This window comes from Acanthaster planci, linkage group LG15 (genome assembly GCF_054643075.1).
Source record: "Acanthaster planci isolate LZ-2023a linkage group LG15, COTS_SCS, whole genome shotgun sequence".
Classification (NCBI taxonomy): Eukaryota; Metazoa; Echinodermata; class Asteroidea; order Valvatida; family Acanthasteridae; genus Acanthaster; species Acanthaster planci.
The window spans coordinates 2,145,054-2,163,474 of record NC_141791.1 but is presented as its reverse complement, the minus strand read 5'-3'; the positions used below and the strand labels follow the sequence as shown (position 1 = coordinate 2,163,474).

The 18,421-nt window shown below is 45.1% G+C and overlaps 2 protein-coding genes across 12 annotated transcripts in view; both read left to right on the top strand.

The window, feature by feature from the left end:
- The first annotated feature begins 2,135 nt into the window (after nucleotides 1-2,135).
- Nucleotides 2,136-3,233, top strand: LOC147796590 (glutathione S-transferase A2-like). The gene is made up of 3 exons (XM_087146850.1): nucleotides 2,136-2,291; nucleotides 2,446-2,497; nucleotides 3,097-3,233. Exons 1-3 carry the CDS (start codon nucleotides 2,205-2,207, stop codon nucleotides 3,231-3,233), a joined length of 276 nt encoding a protein of 91 aa, XP_087002976.1. The 5' UTR covers nucleotides 2,136-2,204.
- Nucleotides 3,234-4,702: 1,469 nt separating this feature from the next.
- The window catches only part of LOC110974393 (dynein axonemal heavy chain 5-like), a 76,794-nt gene continuing 63,075 nt past the window's right edge, over nucleotides 4,703-18,421 (top strand). For 9 of the 11 annotated variants that reach the window (XM_087146968.1, XM_087146967.1, XM_087146965.1 and 6 more), the window contains exons 1-22: nucleotides 4,703-5,436; nucleotides 5,788-5,817; nucleotides 7,188-7,339; nucleotides 7,441-7,614; nucleotides 7,970-8,174; nucleotides 8,434-8,664; nucleotides 8,904-9,075; nucleotides 9,402-9,665; nucleotides 10,131-10,394; nucleotides 10,878-11,151; nucleotides 11,354-11,474; nucleotides 11,827-12,131; nucleotides 12,274-12,358; nucleotides 12,723-12,924; nucleotides 13,185-13,312; nucleotides 13,705-13,975; nucleotides 14,424-14,763; nucleotides 15,505-15,725; nucleotides 16,004-16,296; nucleotides 16,947-17,122; nucleotides 17,257-17,413; nucleotides 17,858-18,070. In XM_087146968.1, the coding sequence (XP_087003094.1) occupies nucleotides 4,891-5,436; nucleotides 5,788-5,817; nucleotides 7,188-7,339; nucleotides 7,441-7,614; nucleotides 7,970-8,174; nucleotides 8,434-8,664; nucleotides 8,904-9,075; nucleotides 9,402-9,665; nucleotides 10,131-10,394; nucleotides 10,878-11,151; nucleotides 11,354-11,474; nucleotides 11,827-12,131; nucleotides 12,274-12,358; nucleotides 12,723-12,924; nucleotides 13,185-13,312; nucleotides 13,705-13,975; nucleotides 14,424-14,763; nucleotides 15,505-15,725; nucleotides 16,004-16,296; nucleotides 16,947-17,122; nucleotides 17,257-17,413; nucleotides 17,858-18,070 (4,824 nt within the window). In that variant the 5' untranslated portion in view covers nucleotides 4,703-4,890. The remainder of the gene's footprint in view (nucleotides 5,437-5,787; nucleotides 5,818-7,187; nucleotides 7,340-7,440; nucleotides 7,615-7,969; nucleotides 8,175-8,433; nucleotides 8,665-8,903; nucleotides 9,076-9,401; nucleotides 9,666-10,130; nucleotides 10,395-10,877; nucleotides 11,152-11,353; nucleotides 11,475-11,826; nucleotides 12,132-12,273; nucleotides 12,359-12,722; nucleotides 12,925-13,184; nucleotides 13,313-13,704; nucleotides 13,976-14,423; nucleotides 14,764-15,504; nucleotides 15,726-16,003; nucleotides 16,297-16,946; nucleotides 17,123-17,256; nucleotides 17,414-17,857; nucleotides 18,071-18,421) is intronic. The other 2 variants (XM_087146969.1, XM_087146963.1) reach the window with 1 other exon arrangement.

Sequence of the window (18,421 nt, the reverse complement as noted above, 5' to 3'; positions counted from 1 at the left end):
AATGCTAGCTCGCGCCGCTTTAGCCCTCCCCAAAGGAGGAAGGCGCCGGTAGCACCGCTTCTGAAACGTTGGCGCTCTTTCGCCCTCCAGAAGAAAAAAATTATAATGCTCTTCCCCACCCCGAAAGGTACGCCACTAGTCTTTGCGGTTTTCTCAGCTATTCAGCGCTCCTGTGTTTTGCATTAAGTTTCCTAGAGTGGCTGTAAGTATACCTCTGAAAACCTTGTTATTGCTGATGAGCAAGATATGGTAAGAGCAAATACAGAGTATGCAAAACAAAACTGTTTTGCTAAGTTTCATTTTGGGGTGCTATTCCCCCCCCCGGACCTTCACCAGCAAGATCTCTTTCGTGCCCCTGGTGAGTGCCTTTCTGAAAGGGCTGCAACGAAGACAGCTCCCACTCGCTGACGGAAGACTATGCCACCACTGTTTGCAAAGTGTTGGGATTTAAGCATCGCTGGGACGTGATGTAAAAAATAACAGACAATATGAATTAAAGTCAGTTTTCACATTGTAATTAACATATTTATGTCATCAATGGACACACTGAATTATACTGCAAATGGGTGTATCCTCGCGAGTTTCATAAATTTGTCTGTATATTTTTTAAACAATTTACCAGCTAAAAGACTTGTGCTGAGCATTGAGTTGTGAACCAACAGTGCCAACAAAAGGGGAAAAGATGTAAGCGTTTGGCAGAAGACAGACGTTCTTAAAATGGGTGAAGTACAAGCCTGTCAAGAATTTAGTTATGTGCGACGACCAGTTCTTCACATGTACCGCGTGAATCAATAAGGGGAACAAGTTCTCTGAGCACGGAGAACATGAGCAGGGTGGATACGTGCGCAGTATAAATCTGGCTTATTATTATTATTACAAACAACTAATTTGGACGAATTAATGTCGCTTCTAATAGACCTGTGCCATCGAAATCAAATTCATTATACCAAGTGCCATATTAAGAAATATTTAAACAATAAACAACATGTGTCACTTTAATCACGGTAGGCCTGAGTATTTTGTGTTTCATGGGCTTTGTGCACACAAAATGTATGATAGATTGCATGTAGACAAAAAAGTGATTCCTTAATCATTAAATTGTTCCCCGCATTTATGTTTATTTCCGATTTACAAGTGTAGAACTTACTGTAAAGATTACGTTTTTCTTGAACTTAGTCTCCATGCCTCCACCGTTAGTTTTGCCGGATAGTTTTTCCTTTTCAAAAATACACAGTGTGGTTTGGCCTTTTTTCCGAACTTTGTAAAGCCTTCATCCCAGATTTTCCGATCTTTCAACGGTAGCGCGCGCTTAAGCCCCCCCTCCCCGGAGTTGCTAGTCGAACCGTTTCTGAAATAGTGGTGCTGCTTCCTACAAAAAAATAACAAAAAGCAAAATTGGTCACATTTACTTCGGGTACTTGACGTTTGTCTACCACCCCGATGGATGCGCCGGTGTGTTTTGCGCACCCAAACAAAGTTTGTGAGTTGAGCGGGTGACCGATATTGAGACTTAAGATACACTGGTAGGAAGCAGTGTACAGAGCCGACTTAAAAAGTGCAGGTCTCTGAGAAGGCGAATAAATTTCGAGTGAAACGTAGGAACAAATCATTATTACTTATTTTGTTTGGGTAAAACTCCATCCCTAATATGCATCGGAAACGGACATTCGAGTTAAAAAAGTGCCGATTTCGCCTAAAATGACTTTTTTCTCGTTCTACCGTCGCAGTAAAATTTCACGTTCTGTCCAAGATTAAGTGTAAATAAACAATCTCTTGATAGGATAAGGGTTATAAGGTCACTGCTCTTCACTGATAAGAACATTTTCGAGAGTGCGGTCGAAGGTGGATTGCTTTATATGGTCTATTTAACTTGCGGACAATTACATTGGAATATTGGGGTAGGTTGTTAACTACATTTAAATAACTGGCCACATTAATAACATTAATTTCAGTCATACTTTATGTGATATTGTGAAAACTAAGTGTTTAGGGAATATAATGGCCTTTCAAAATTTTGCAAATAAGTTCTGCTATTTTGATGCAAACCTCTATAAAAAGGTTTTTGCAAATGTAGAATCATGCACTTTATTGTGATCAAAGTACAAGGAGTTGCACTTCTCCCACTTGAACTGAAATGTTGGAATTTGGAGTGATTCAGTTTTGTACAAAGAGCGCCAATTTGGTTCTCCTAACGTGGTGGAAAGATGGCATCCAAAGCAAAACTGACATACACCCAGGGTCGAGGCCTCGCTGAAGTGATCCGACTAACCCTAACAGCTGCAGGAGTGGAGGTATTGCATACAACATACGATGATCATGGAAACTCGGACGCGGTTTCAAGGTTTCAGTTTAATTGTCATTGTGTAAACTTTTCAGCAGTTTTCTTAACATCACACTGAGATTCAACCGTCTACCATTTTCTCTTCTTTGCTTCCAACCATTTAGTTTGAAGATTACTTCATATCAGAACCAGAGCAAATGAAGAAGCTACTAGATGGTAAGCCTAGTGTTATAGGCCAAATCGAACGAAATATTTGGCAGGTTTTGTTGAACTTTCTTTCGCTCCATAGTTCACTTCTTTTTTTTTTTTTAATTTATTTCATCTATATCTGATCATCCAACAACACATTTGGTTCCAGTTACCCAGGATGAACTGGAAATTAAGAAGACAATGTAGAAATGTTCAGTTGTAGAGGTGGGAGGAAAAACCCCGCCATACATGTTTCGGGAAAAACCCACGGACTCGGGTATGTATGACTGATTATCCAATCCACATGTGGAGCGAGCCAGATTCGAACCCATGCCCCCAGAGGTGGAAGGCGAGGAAAGAAACACTGCGCCAACCTGACTCAATTATTCTGCCAAACATTCTTTTAGTATCATGATTGATTTGATCGGAAAAACAACATAGTAATTATTCATATTAATATTGGTCCATAACAGAGTAGCAATAGAGCTGATGTTCTTTTACATCTATAAATTACAAACGTTGAAGCGAGTTAGGCCCAACTTGCGACGTAGAAAATAACTAAATCTGGCTATTTTGAATAAGACGTTTGATATCAATAACATAAGATGTTGTCTTTCTTATTTCAGATGGAGATCTTTTATTCAGGCAGATTCCCTCGTTAGAGATTGACGGACTGAAGCTTGTCCAGTCAAGCGCCATCGCACGCTATGTTGCACACAAGTATAAGATGACCGGCAAGACTCCAGAAGAGCAGGCAATGTAGGTCCAGCATGTCCGGCTGAGCTAAAGTGCTTTTTGCTTAGCATGCATGTAAAGACGTCCAACTGTGGTTAATTATACGCTTAGTTAACTAAGCAGTCTGCCTTGCCTAGCTATCTGTTATTCATTGGTAAGGAGGTTTTTGATTGAACTGCAGCATTACCCCTGTTTATCAAGCTATGAATATATCCCCCAAATCATCTCAGATTTCAAATGACTTCTCATTTCCAGTGTTTGTAGTGCAAGCACGTAGCTTTACATCCCTTGTTAAGCGTGCGTTCTTTCGTTTCAGCAAAAAAATACATAGATAAATAAAATAAAAAAGATGAAATTGAGAGAGGGAGAAGAGAAACGAAGGGCACACTGTCTGAAATGGAATCACAGAGCTCCTAGAATCCAAAATGGCTCCGGACCCATACGGGCATTGACCATTACTGCCTTAGTTCAAGCCACCCTTTTGGAAAATCCCGGATCTGCCCCTGATAGCTTGCTAACTCTCTGTTGATTTATTGGGGGGGGTGTGCTTGGTCTACAAAACTTTTGCTGCACATTCGATTCCCAGTAAATGCCGATAACCGTTACAATGTGGACAACTGGTTAGAGCTGTGCCGCGCCGTAGTCTCACTTAAATTATTTCACCGTATATGCAGCTATAGTGCTGATAGAATCGACCCACTGGCTAGGGCATTTCAAATAATTTTGAAACAAAAATATGTAGCGTTATCTTGGCTGTTCTCAACCATCCGGCTTTTCATCATTTTTGTTGTTTGGCTTAATTTTGTCACGGTAATTTTCCGAGGCACCAATCCATAGCGCGTTTAGTACATTGTACCGTCGCGCGACTTTCCAATTAGGTCACTCCACACAACTAGTCTGTGTGAAGATTCGACTCGCAGGATCACTCGGGACCAAATTGCTTTATACTTGAAATTTGTTATTCTTTTTTAGACTACAATATGCCCTTTTCCTTCTTCATTTCCTGAGGCCATTTGTGCAGAATTTGTGTTTGTTTCATAGTTCTCATACCCGTTGTGGGCCCGGCATGATTTTTGGACACGAATCGGACGGGCGAATTCCGCAGAGCAGGATTACACCCATTAAAATCCGGCATCTTATGATTTTTGAGCTGTACTTTACATGTAACTGTAACGGCCTCATTTACTCCATATAGGCCTAGGTTATTTCGTTAAGAGTGACGAAAGTTTTTGTCTTCGTAGAAAAGTTAGTGCACGGGCCTTGACAATTTGAAGTTGGGCCATGACAACTTGGTGCGATGTTTCCAGTGGCAAAATTCAGGTGAAGACTTAGATCGGTTGGAGCAAAATATATTACACCCCAGATTGAGCATGTCTACACACTTGAATGGCAACTTCATATGGGGCGAAACGTAACATGGGGCGAAATGTCATGGGCCCGAGAAACACCCGTAATTAATTGGTACATCCGGGAACTTCGTAGTTCCTGACGACCACTTCCAAAATGGCGGCCCGCTGTCAACAAATCCGCGGCAACTCCGCAAAACTTTATCATGCTGACAACACGTGATTTAGCTCCATTTTTTGCTGCTCATGAAGTAGAATTTTGTTGCATTTTAGTAGGATTACCGAGAAGGGTTATTTCAGAGTTTGTAAATCGTGCTGTGCTGAGAAAATTGAGACAAAATGGACGAGAGACACTGGTGGATCGCTACGAAGATCCAGGAATCATTCCATATCGGCGGGTTTCACGACAACCCAACGCTGTTGGAGGATTTTCTCTGCGAGCCCAAAACGCTCGAACTCATCAACCAATTCTTGGGCACGGGAGGGCCCAACAAGCTCTTCTTCTACTCCGACAGACCCCAGACGAGCTCTCTCTTTCCAAGCGGGCTGCAGAGCACGAGACAGCTGCACGTCGTGAGCTCCCTGGCCGCGTTGAAAGAGGTGAACATCGAGGACACGACCTGTCTGTATTTCCTCCGCCATCATGTCAACCACGACGTGGACCCCGTCCACATGGAGAAGGACATTTTCTGCGGGGAGCTGCGGCACAGCGTGTTGGACAACCTCAACACCTTGCTGTCTGATATTTACTTGCCTTTGCTTCGAGCACAGAAGGACTGGGGCCAGTGCAGCGAGGAGAATGTCTCGCAGTGTCTGAATAGCCTGGAGAAATATGCCGGGGCACTGGCAGAAACGGTTAATGTGCCTGCTTCAGGAAGACAGCAGGTAGGCCTATGCCTACTTAATGTATGGGTTGTGGCACAATACATGTGGCCCAATAATCTGATAAAGTGCTCCATAACACCAACGCGTTATAAGTTATGATACTTGATAGCATGCATGAATCAAGAATAGGCTAACAAATTGTGTGTAAGCCTAATGTTAGTTGTTAGCCTGTTCAATTCAATTGATTTCAATGATTTTTATTGGTGCATTTTTACTTGTTAGGGCCTGTGTTGGGCTAGATGATTTCTAGGCCTAGGGCCCACTTAGATGCTGAATATTTTCATTGACAAAAATCGTTTGTTAAAACAAAATGGCTTTGCTAATATTTTACTAACCCTTCAATTATCGCAGAGTCAAAGGCGACAAGTTCCAGTGGACTTGGTGAGGGCAAACCGCACGCTGATCCATGCATGCCTTGTACTCTGCACATTCCTCTTCTCTTCCAGCAGAATTCATTTGAAATTTGTAGATTTTTCCGTAGCTGCATGACCCTTTTTGTAGTTGTTTTGCATGCCTATTCCCCCTGATTCTTTCATGTAGCCGGTCATTCTTCTCAAATTGGATCTCACCAGATGTGTGGGAAAATCCTACCAGTCATCACTGTTTGTCGCTGAAATGATTCTGAAATTCCTCATCCTATCCCTGTCTCATTTTTTTTCTATGATTTCATGTAGTTTATCTCCCAATCTTCCACTTTTCGTCCACCTATATACCCTTGGAAATGGCAACATCCAGATGTATAAATATTCAGACTTCAATAGAGCTGCTAGAGTTATGGAAGGATGGGACCTTGAATCATACAGTGGAACGTGAGATTGGACTTGAACATTTCCATGTTATTCATGCAATTTGGCATGTCTTATTAATCCACTTCCCATGGTCATCAAAAATGTAGGCTTGCAACCTCTATCTTGTCATGCGAAATATCCCAAATGTGCTGTGTCTTTTATGTTGCACGTATCGAATGCAGGGTTGCATTGTGTTCATAGCTTGTTGCATGCTTGGCGTTTGTTCTATCAAGAAAATATAGTCTGGGAGTTAGCGGTACACTATGGAGAATCAACATGTAAACAGTGACATCAGTTTGGGCATCGCACAAATTTTGCCGCCAAAAATGTTTTTCAAGAAAGTTTTCATCTAGACTGTTCAGTTTGTTAGAATTTCGTGGAAACTGGGTGTTGCAAATGGAGTTTGAAGTTTTCAAGTGCTGTGCTGCAAGTTGTACAAGCTGTTCCATTAGATGTGCATCTGAATGAGGCCTGTGCCGGGTATATCACCGCCAAGCCAAGAATTCCACAAACAGTTTGGTCTGAGGCTGTTCGCTGTTTAAACTAAGTTTAATGTTATAGAAGACTGTTAGAAGAGATGCAGTATCCAAGACCTGGAAAGAGTGAAGCTGTAGTGCTGATTTCTTAAACTGTTTTGGAAGTAAATAGACAGGCATTGAGCTTTTTTCCCTGATAATTTGATTAATAGTAACAGTTTATTGCTGGAGCCAACATCAGTCTATAAGAAAGTTATTGTACCAAAACAAGGAAAGATGTGTCAAGGCAAACTTGAGTTCTCAGACTTTGTATGACAATTTATCTCTACCATTTGACAGATAAAAGGTCTTTTAAGGCCATCGTTCACTCTTACAGGATGTATTCAAGCCTTTAGCCCTAGCATTGAAATGTAGAATGTAGTTCCAAACTACAAGTATACTTGTGAGTGTACAGGCTAAATGTGAGTATTCCGTTGATGTTCACCAGGTCTTGAGACGTCCGGATAACATGGTGAGCCAGGAATTTAGTAAGCATCGGACGACGTCTTACGACCACAGTATCATTACGGAATATGAGGCCTTAGTGACAGAGTGGATCTCCACCATCGATAACGCCCTGGCTGACGGTGGGGATGAAAGGTGAATATGGATCTAAGTTCAGAGAGGAGCAGTTGATCAGGCTCACTGGCCGCTTTCCTTAAAAACTGATATTTTTAATCAAATGGTCTCCTCTGTTGCAGGTTCATGGATCCCACCTCAGGCCCCATGAGCGAGCTGGAGCGATGGAGGAGACGGCAGAGGATGCTGTCCAACATCATGGAGCAGCTGAAGGGGAAGGAGTGCAAGACAGTCATCGGGGTCCTCATCACCTCCAAGTCCAAAGTCCTCAAAAAATGGAAGGCCATCGATGCAAGGTAATGCTCCAACCAGCCGTTGGCATCCCTCAGTTTTTTAATCGCTTAAATGGCAAGTCAGCAATATTTTAAGAGAAGGGAGGGAGAGTTTATTCAGCAAGATGTTACCAAAAGAAGTCCCCCATCATGACGGGTATGTTTTCCTGTTTAGTTCTTGGCTTCGCAATTTTACTTGTTGCCTTCAACCTAGGAAACTTTTGGTTTGTTTTTTATCATATTGATGGTTCTACTTTTGCCATATCAAATCTTTAAATCCAGGCATTTCACTTTTTTCTTTGGATGGAGTTGGTAATGAGTAAATTAAGCCATTTTATTCATTTGCAGCTTAAAAATGAGTAGTTTCTCTTTGTCACAGTATCACTGATGCAGCCAACGAAACTAAGGACAAAGTCAAGTATTTGGAGGCCCTGCGTCGGCATTTCGAGCACCTCTACCACAGCGCCTCGCCGGCCGACATCATCAACACGGCCCTGCCTGGGCTGGCCAATAACGTCAAGCAGATGGATTCCATCTCCAGATTCTACGCACGCTCTGGCTATCTGGGGCTGCTCTTCACCAAGGTATGGAGAGCAGAAGAAACATAAATGCCACCCTTAGTTAGTTTTTGAAGTGTGTGTGGTTTCCAGGCAACAGTTAATGATATTTTTCTGATTTCTTCTCATAACTCTCTTAAAAAAGAAATAAACTTTTAAAGTTGAATCAGCAACTGTTGTCAGAAATTTTGGGGGTAATTTATTCATGAGTGATGTTAGTGTTACGAGCATGCACTTTGGTAAACTCTTTGGTCAACTTAGCTTTCAATCAACCACTTGTTTGTAGATAACCAATCAGCTTGTCAACGCCTGCAAGGAGTACATCACGGCTGAGACAATCACCCCCTCCCAGGAGGATTTGCTGTGGCCCAAGTTCTACACAGAGATAGAGGGCAGGGTCCATTCCACTGATCAGCAGGGGAGGTCCAGGGCTGGACGGCGGAAGGGGAAGGACCAGAAGGCTGACCCTGAGGATGACACGCTGCTAGGCCGCCTCAAGGCATGCCTGAAGCTCTACGTGAGTGTGGATTAGCAAATCGCTAAGCATGGAATATGTTAGTTCAGCAGCCTAAATGTTATGGTTCCCAGCTGATTTCTGCTTAGCTCATAAATTTGCTAAGTAGGATTTTCTACATTGTACATCCATGAAATGGGACCTTGGACTTCTCTTGTGCACAGATATTGCACACTGACCTTTCAATCTGGTCCTCTGCTTTTGAGCCAATCGTTCTCTTTTCTTTTTGTGTGAATTCTCAGAGCGTTTATAGGGACACCGTGCGCACCCTGCGGGACAACCTGGGCGGAGCTCACACCCTCATGCAGTTCCCCTCCATCAGCTCCCTGGGCGCACCTACCTCCAGGGTGAGGGCCCACTCCAGGGGCGCCTTGACCTTGATGGGGAAGGCCTCCAAGACACCCTCGGTGGCTGGTGAGTGCCTCTGTGAAATTTGTGATTCATCTGGTGCCCCACTTAGATCAGAAGCAAATGAACTTGAAACAAGGCTTTGGGCGTTCCATTAACAATGATTACAGCCTCTAAATGAAGAAGTATTCAAAGTATTAGGGGTGATAAGCCTGGCTTTGGTGTTGAAAGTTGAAATGGAAGCAAACTTTGAAGGAATAGTGTGCCTGGACTGTCTTGCAGTTGTGTGGCATACTGTATACGCAACCAGTTTTCGTGTGAATGTGTACAAAGGTCCTGGCATCTTTTTCACATTCCAAACACTTATACAGGCATGTTTAAATCACTTCTAGGTGACTCTGATCACGGCCATGGCGTTCCCTTCACCGACGAGGAGTCCATCTTCGGCCACATGGAGTCCTTCTGTGCTCGCCTGCGGCAGGTGATTGACGCCATCTACACACTGGTGCAGTACAGCAAGCTGGGACTGAGCACCGAGGGCCTGCCCCGCCCACGGAAGGAGGACCTGGTGGTCGACGACGATGCCACGGAGGACGGGGCGGAGCTTGCGGCACTGGGAGGTGGAGGAGGAGGGACCAATCCCTCAGAGCATAGCAGTAAGTCCAGACGCTTAACAGAGATCAGTTTCAGAGGTTTAAAGGTCAGGAGAAATTGTTTCAGCCAAGAAGTTATGTACAGAGGAATCCTGTAGCATTTCATTGGACATTCCCAATGGCCCCCTTTAATGGCGGAAAGCACTTTCTTGGGTTTGAAGCAACTGACACAGAAAAGTGACTCCGTACAATAGACGTCACACTGCTTTCTACCACCATTGGCTGGACCAGTGATAGTGTTATTATCATCACAAGATCATTCTATAGTAACTTGATCAAGATATTCAATTTTGTAACAATTTTGGTTTCCAGGTGCCTCTAATCTGCTCATAGCCAAGATGTGACATTCGCAGACAAGCGCAAATCTCTCTGATTCCTGTTCTGTGGTATGATGTCCTAATGACCTCGTTCAACTTCACAATAAATTTGGCAGTCACTTAACATGACCTTCCACCGTTTCTTCCTCAGGTACTCCAACCTTGGAATCGCCCGTTAAACCAGTCAGTCCCACCAAGACCCCCTACCCTCATGCCCCGGGCATCCTCCCTGTTGTTGAGGAAGAAGAGAATCTCAGTGGGGATGAGGAAGAGGAGGAGCATGGAACAAAGGAGGGAGGCAAGGAGGAGAACACCGAAGATCCCATGGAGAGCGAGGTGCCGTCCAACGCAGACGAAGTTCATGACCTCATCCACGGCAGTACGGGTATCACTGCTCACAATGCAGCTCTGCTCAGTAAGTGTCATCATCAATATGGGTACCAGATGCAGATATGTGGAGCTACTAAATACTGAAAGTGTCTAAGTGTAGAAAATATATTGCTAGCTCAACTAGGTTACCATCCAAAGTGCCCTGCAAAGTAAATTATTTTAGTCTGGTTCACCTGCCAATTTTGCTCAACACAATTATCTGCTGAGCATTTTGTTCCTGGTCTGCAGCTCCATGAAGTTGGGTTCAGATCTAACAGGGCAAAGACAGGCAGTGACCTGCCATCTCTGGACATCTCATTGGTTACTGTCATTGTGCCATGTCCTGTGATTGGCTGGGCCCTTGAGCACGTTCACATGCACAGTATGTATTACCTGTTTGATTGTGGCTTTTTGTGAGGCTTTGTGATTCACACAATGTGCACCAGCCACCTAGTCAGCCAGCACGGCGTCCTCAATCATTCATGGAAAGACCCAATACAATACCCTCCCCTCATGGCGTTTCTTCCAGGGAAGCTCTACAGCACAGACAACGCCGATGACGAAGGCCCCAGCATCTCCTCCATTGTCAAGGACCACATCGCCACCATGAAGAAACTGCTGTCCTCCCACGTGGACACGGCGGTCATGCTGGACGTGGAGGGCAAGGAAAAGGAGAAGTTCGGCGAGACCTACGAGGAGTTCCTCGGCACCGTTCAGCAGATCGAGATGTACCTCTGCGCCTACCTGCAGGCCGTCTTCCTTCGAAGGATGAAGACACACGAGGCGTTGGACGTCATCACGAGGTCAGTTGGCTTCGCAGTTTGGATGTCTGAATTGACCCTAACTCCGCAATTAGTTTTAATAAGTCTCTTTGTTATTTCTCTAAAATTGGCCTCTGTTTACAATAAGCTTTTTCTGTTTACTTTTCATATTATTGATGACACATCTAAAGCTGTTGGTGTTGACGTGAATACATCCATACTGAAATGCACTGTTTGGTTCCAGGTTCACCCCTGTTGCGTATCGTCAGGGAATGAAGAGAGCCATCGCCGAGAAATACGTGGACATCTTCAACTGGTACGAGGCCGATCTGGAGGAGGTCAAAAACATCTACGAGAAGTATAAGGTGCAGATAGATTTTCTGAGTTTCGGCCAGTGATGACCGGATCCAAGTGTTTGACGCAAGTCGTTTGGCTGTATCTGAATGTTATGGCTGTGGCTGGATATAATATGAGTGGCTCTGAAAGCTGCTGCCTTAAGGCTGTTGGCACTTCCCACAGACATGTGCATTACCGTCAGCCAGAGCCATCTGGATATAACATGAGTGGCTATGAAAGTTGCTGCCTTAAGGCTGTTGGCACTTCCCACAGACATGTGCATTACCGTCAGCCAGAGCCATTCATTTGGACCAGACCTGGTTTTATTTTCTGTGAAACTCGTTTCTACAATCACCTGTCCTCCCCTCCCATTTTCTATAGGAGGAGCCCCCGATGATCCGCAACGCCCCGCCGGTAGCCGGCGCCATCTCCTGGTCCCGCCAGCTCCTCCAGCGCATCGAGGACCCCATGAAGGTCTTTCGCGACAACCGGGCCGTCACCCACCTGCGGGACTTCTCCCGCGTGGTGCGGTTCTACAACCGCGTGGCCACGGCCCTGGTGACATTTGAGAGCCTGTGGCTGGCCCAGTGGAGGGCGCACATCGATAACGCCAAAGCCGGGCTGAGGGCAACCTTACTTATCAGCCATCCCGAGACAGGACAGGTGGTGGTCAACGCAGATGAAGGGTAGGTACTTTGAGCTTTTACCTGTCATTTAGGTTTACTGAAGTTTTGGGTGAATGTGCTTTCCGCTAGACAAAAGAATTGTTTTTATCCAGTGCCATGCTTTTACAATAAGAAAATCGTTAAGGATATATTTTCATTGCAGGGTTCTACAGTTGATCCATGAGTGCCGCTGGTTGAAGCGGCTTGGCATCGACATACCAGACTCAGCCCAGATGGTTCTGAAACAGGTACGCCATATTAGGAGTAAGGTTTGATGGTATAGATTGAGATCAGTTCATTCACACTGATCTCGTCTGACATGACTTCATGATTTCACAACACAACTTAGTGAAGTTACCCAGTCATTTTGCGCTTTGGTCCATAACTCTTTTCAGGATCTGTTAAGTTAACTAGGATCTGCAATTTGTTGCTTTAAGAGGTTTGAGAAAAATCACCGAGAGGACATCTCTATAACTGAAAGTAGGCAAGAAATAGGGATTAAAGTTCATTAAGTCACAGAAAGCCGCGTATTTAACTTTAAACAATTTTATATCGTGTTCCATTTGCATTATGAGTTTTTGAGATTTGTTGGGGTACATTTTGGATCTTTAGGAGCAGCGATTCAAGAGCTACTTCAACCACCTAGAGCTCTGCCTGAAGGAGTTCCATGACATCGTGGCTTCCATCCGAGACCCCATCCGTAGCCTGTTCAAACCCCACATCAACAGCGTTACGGTCACCTTGCAGCCCGGCTTGACCACATTGGCTTGGAACTCCATGAACATTGATGCATTCCTGCACCAAGTCCACACTGGTGAGTCATTTGATTTTCTGTTGGTCGTGCAAGCGCCTTGTGGTCGAGACCATCACAGCCCCGTCACAAGCCGATTTATAAGCTGCATCGCGAACCCAGTCACAAGGCACATCACAAGCCCTGTCACAAGCCGCATCACAAACCCATTCGCAAGCCAGTCACAAGCCCCATCACAAGCCAAGTCGCAACTTCGTTCATAAGCCATGCCGCGAGCCCAGTCATAAGCAAGAAGGTGAACAATATCTGTTATCTTCTCACAGCGAATGCCAAACTGAAGCACAAGGTGGACACTGTCAATCACGTCATTGACACCAAGGTAGACGCCAAGCTCAAGAAGATCAGCGAGCTCTTCCTCTTTGACACCGATCTGGCCTTCAGCAGGTCATGGGTAAGACTCATCAGAATGTCATTTCATGATTTGAAGAATTTCTCACATGATTACAAGAAAATGTGGCCATTTCCATTCAAGCTGATCTTTCTCTAGGAAGCTGTGGCTATTTAACACAAAACGCCAATGACACGTTATGGAAGCCGTAGCCACAAGGCGGTGTAGTAAGATGCATGCTAAGGCTCAAACGGCATCTCTGAATCATTTGCTTTGCAAAACGACATCTTCACACCCGTCCTTTGATGCTGGTCAGGGGTTGCTTTGGAATGAAACTGTTGACATCTGTTGTTGGTCAAGGAAACACCAAGTTTTGGTCTCAGTGGCTTTATAGAGCACTCAACTTGCCTTCCATTGGTCTCGGTTCACGTCCACCTGTTCTTTCTTGTTTACAGCCCCCGGAGGAGTTCACACAGGCCATGTTGGACAGTGTCGGTGACCGTAGCGCCCAGCTCCACGACCTGGCCACCGAGATCGAGGAGGCTGTCCATGAGCTGATCAACATCCTCCTTGGCCGGGCCACCAGCCCCTCCCACCACAGTCCACGCCAGAGCCTCAGCGCCAGCTCCAGGCGCCACTCGGGCAAGCAGGCAGTCAACCTGACCCCCCGGACCGAGGCGTCCAGTGGCGACACCGGAGACGACATCGTCATCAGTGACATACTCTGTACGTTTCCTCTGAGTCATTTCGCCGGCGTCAGAGTTTTGCTATAACCAATTCACCTTCAGATTAAACGGAGTCACACAGAGAAAAATGTTATACATGTCCATTGCATGGACCTTCAGTAATTATCACGTTACATTTTTAGGGGTGAGCGACCATTCAATCCAAAGTACGGGAATGCCAGAATTGCGCAAGTTACCCTCGGAGAACAAGGTTCATTTTACATACCAACACAATAGTTCAGAAAGCATTTATCATCCACCAACTCCTGCATTGGGAGCAGTAAAGTGGCCAAGACACCTGCTCTTGTAAGCAGAAGGTCGTGGGCTTGAGTTCTACTTTTAAGCTTGTACGTTTTTTTTCTTACAAACTCTCTGACAAGACTGTGTGTACAGCATTGCAATTTAAAGCTCCAATCTGAACATTGATTTTGTTTCTCTATTTTCTGTAGACCACTACTCGGAGTTGGTCTACCAGGCTGTCACGTCCTCCATCTGCCGTACTCTAATCACCCTTGCCGAGGCCGCGGGCTGCGAGGGCATCATCGAGGCCATCAGTCGCGAGCTGGCCGGATCCTCCTCCCCACTGCCCCCAGACGGCCGGCTGGACGACCCCCATCTCCCCTCCACCCCAGGCAGGAGTCGCAGCCGGCCCAGCACGGGCCGGTCAGGGATGTCTGGCGGCAGACACAGCCGGGCTAGCACGGCCCTGAGCAGGGCCACGTCCTCACTGTCCTTCCTGTCGGACATGTCGTGGACCTCAGAGAAGACGCATGAGATCACGTACCTCAGGTCAGTAAAACTAGTTTTCATATTTGCCCTGACATCTTAGCCCTAATACCGAAGATTCTTCAAGTGCGCAGCAGATTTCTGTTAACGTTTTTAGCCCTTGCCTGATTGCATTCCTCCAAATCGCCTTGATGAGCCCTGAGCTGGTCCAAGAGAGGGCGCAATTTTTCTAGCAACAGGAGCTCCTTTGGTAGGAACGTCACTTCGATGGTTCACGAACAACTACGAAATGCGCGTTGTGTGCTCATCACTACCAACAAAACGAACACTCCCGACCAGCATGGCTGTCTTCAACCAATGAGGGGGTGCTTCTGCTCAAGGCAAATACTTGTCTTAAGAAAATATTATGTGCTGCACTGCATAATCATCACCGTAGAATCTGGTATCCACAGACACCCAGGAATGCCAATCCAATCTATTCATCTGCAAATAACATCTTCCAGCTCACACTATTTGGGGTCATTGCTGATGAGAAAATACATTTTTCAGTGCTCTCTGAGTGGACAGTGTTGGCATACTCATTAGAACTAATGTATATTTTGTTTTAATCAGAATCCATCGAAAAAGTCTGAAGAATTTGTGACTTTAAGAAAGCTAGTAAAACGGTAGAGCAGCACATTTAGAATAGAAATGAGCTGGAATTCTGATGGATTTTTGTTTCATTAGAATCTGTTGAAATTGAAAGTCAAGACGTCTGTATTGATGACTTGAAAGTAACCATCAGCTTGTCCTCAACCGTCTCAGGTTTGAGGTCGCTGTGAAGTTCTCCATCCCCAACATCATCATCTCCCCGACCCTGGATGCGGTCAAGACTGCCTTGGCCCGCATCGCTGAGGTGGTCCTGAACACGGCCGACAAGATCTGCTGGTGGGCGGGAGGGGACATCGGGGAACCCTTCCTGACCGAAGTGGTTCAGGAGCCGGCCATCGAGAGCACCATGAGGAAACTAGACGGGGTCGTTGAAGGTGATAAACTTTCATCTGAGTTTGCTTTCCATGTTGCTTGTAAAACTTACCCATCACAATGAGTAGTTTTCGGCCTGCTCTAACAAAATGAGACCTGAGTCACAAAATTCAGTCGGGCAATTTTGTTACCACTGATGAGAATAGAGTAGAAAAAGTTAATGATGAACAAAACTGTTGGTGAGCACTCAATAACTGAGCAGCTCTCTGCAACTAATCAATTGCAAAATTTTCTGATCATCGTCATCATCACCTCACAATCATCACTTACTTCACCTTAGACCTTCAACGCGTCGTCGACAAGCATCTCTTCCACTTCAAGTTCTACGATTTCCTCTGGAAGGATGATATGTACGCGGCCTACTATGAGTTTATCGATAGTGATCCAGGTACCTTCGCCGTCAAGAGAGAAGTGGAGCGGCTCTTGCACATCGAGGAGAAGATCCGGGCGGTCCCGGCCGTGCTGCCCGTGGGCTCGGTCTGCCTGGGGACCGCGCCCATCACTGATGCCCTGTACGGATTTGCCGTGCAGTGGAAGACGCAGTACGCCCAGGTGCTGCATGAGGAGGCCAAGGTGGGTATAGACTCCGCGTGTGTGGCGCCCTCTTGTGGTCAGAATTGGGAAGTGGCATGTAAGAAATATTAATGGCTGTCTTGGCTTCACAGAGTAGTAACAGTTTGGCATGATAGCGTTCATTGCTCAGGTACAATATTTGCTGACCGGGGTTGTTTGTGGACTGATGATGTGGTCAGGTTGACAGTTGAGTACTACATTAGTACTTTTCACAGTTTACCACAAGTACTACTGCAAACACTAGGCCAGTAGTTACAAAGGAATGTTTTTGTTGCAATTCCCATAAATAGGTTGTCACTTAAACTGAAATCACAGTTTCTTACAGCGAGTCCCCCTACGTGTATTTGTATTGTTAGTTTGAAGTTTTACAATCCAGATAAGTTGTATGACTCAAGTAATAATATTGACCTGTTGTTTAAGAATTTGTTCTTTGCTTTGATTCTTCAAAAAGTGGAGACAAAACATAAATTGTAAATAATTATAGTTACGTAATTGTGATTGGTGTACGCATGAAGAATGTACACAGTACTCAACTACAGAAATGGGTCTGGTTGTTCATTTTGTTTTAAAGATATAAATGTGCCGTATTCCATCGTCTGTCAATTTATTCCTGACTTTCAATAATAATGATCCTCCACTGACCCCTGCAGAGGCGGCTTGACCAGGCTGTTATGTACCGCAATGGCATGCGGGCCAGACTGACCGCCGAGGTGGTAACCCTGGACCAGCTGAATGGGACCCTGAACTGGTTGGAGGAGGTCCGAGACATGGAGAACAAAGTGGACAAGATCTACCTACCCATAGAGACCATGTATGCCGACCTCAGGTGAGTGATGAAGTCAAGGGTCAGAGGTCAGGGTGCAGCATTGCCGGCAGGAAGTTCTTTTTCGCATTTATATCATGAACTGTGCAGTCTGTCAGTCTTCACCGCTGTCTGTTTGTTTGTTATTGTTTTTTCAGGAGTTACAAACTTCGACTTCCTCGCTCGGAGGTGGAGGAGGTTGAACAGCTGAGAGACAAGTGGCAAGAGGTCATTGACCTTGCCGAGCAGTGCCGAGTCAAACTGCTGCGGGAACGCAGGGGGGCGTTTGAGCAGGAGCTGGATAAGCAAGTCAAGGTATGCTGTAGTTGTGTCTGATTGCATCCAATTGCCTGAGTTGACCAGTTTGAAGGTCAGGCTTACATCAACAGAAGTGTAAGATAATACAAGTTGATTGAAGCAGTGTCTCCTACGGAACGGTTCCATTCTCTCATCCTACCCGTAGTAACGAGGAGCACTTTTAGCAGGTTCTACCTACTTGTTTTAGGTTTTACTTCCTGGAGTCATAGTGTGAATTTTTTTCCTTGTCTTGGAAGAAATCAGCAATGGAGAGGAAGACTACAGGTTATTCAGAGATCAAGAAATCAAACTGGAAAATCTAGCGTTCCACATTTCCTTTCCATATTTAGTTTCAGATTAGAGTTTTGCAAAGAATTATAAAGAAAATCCACACCCTAGCTTCCAATATTCCGGTTACAGAATTCTGTAATCTCATTATCTTTCTTCTTTTTCTCCTTCCAGCTCTTTGTTGTGGAGGTCATTCAATTCCGTAACAGTTTTGACTCCCAAGGGCCGGCGGTGCCTGGTGTCCAGCCAGCAGAGGCCGTGTCCAGACTTCACGAGTTCCAGGAGATCTTCAAGCTGTACGACTCCAAGCGCAGGACCCTGGACTCGGTCTCCAGACTGTTTGGCATCATCTGCAAGCCTTTCCCCGAACTGGACAAGACCGGAGAGGTACTATCTTTAGAAATCCCACGTCATACACAGTTGTGAAAATCACATATGTTGGTGGTGTACGGCACCATGCATTTTTTGGTTGAGTATTCCGGGTTTAAAGCTGCCTCTTTTCAGATCAACTTTAAAAATGGTTTTGCAAAAGTTGCCTCAAAACTCTTGGCATCAAACTTTTCACTCATTCTTCTAATCCTCAAAAGTTATTCAGAGTGTTTTGCTTTGCTAGAAAGTTTGCTTAGCAGTTCCTTTTTTTTTCTTAACTGATATTGGCTCAGCTATATTAGTTTTCAATTAAATCTGAGACTGAGACCCGTGCATCATTTTAGTTTAATTTGTCTTCTTTTCTTACAG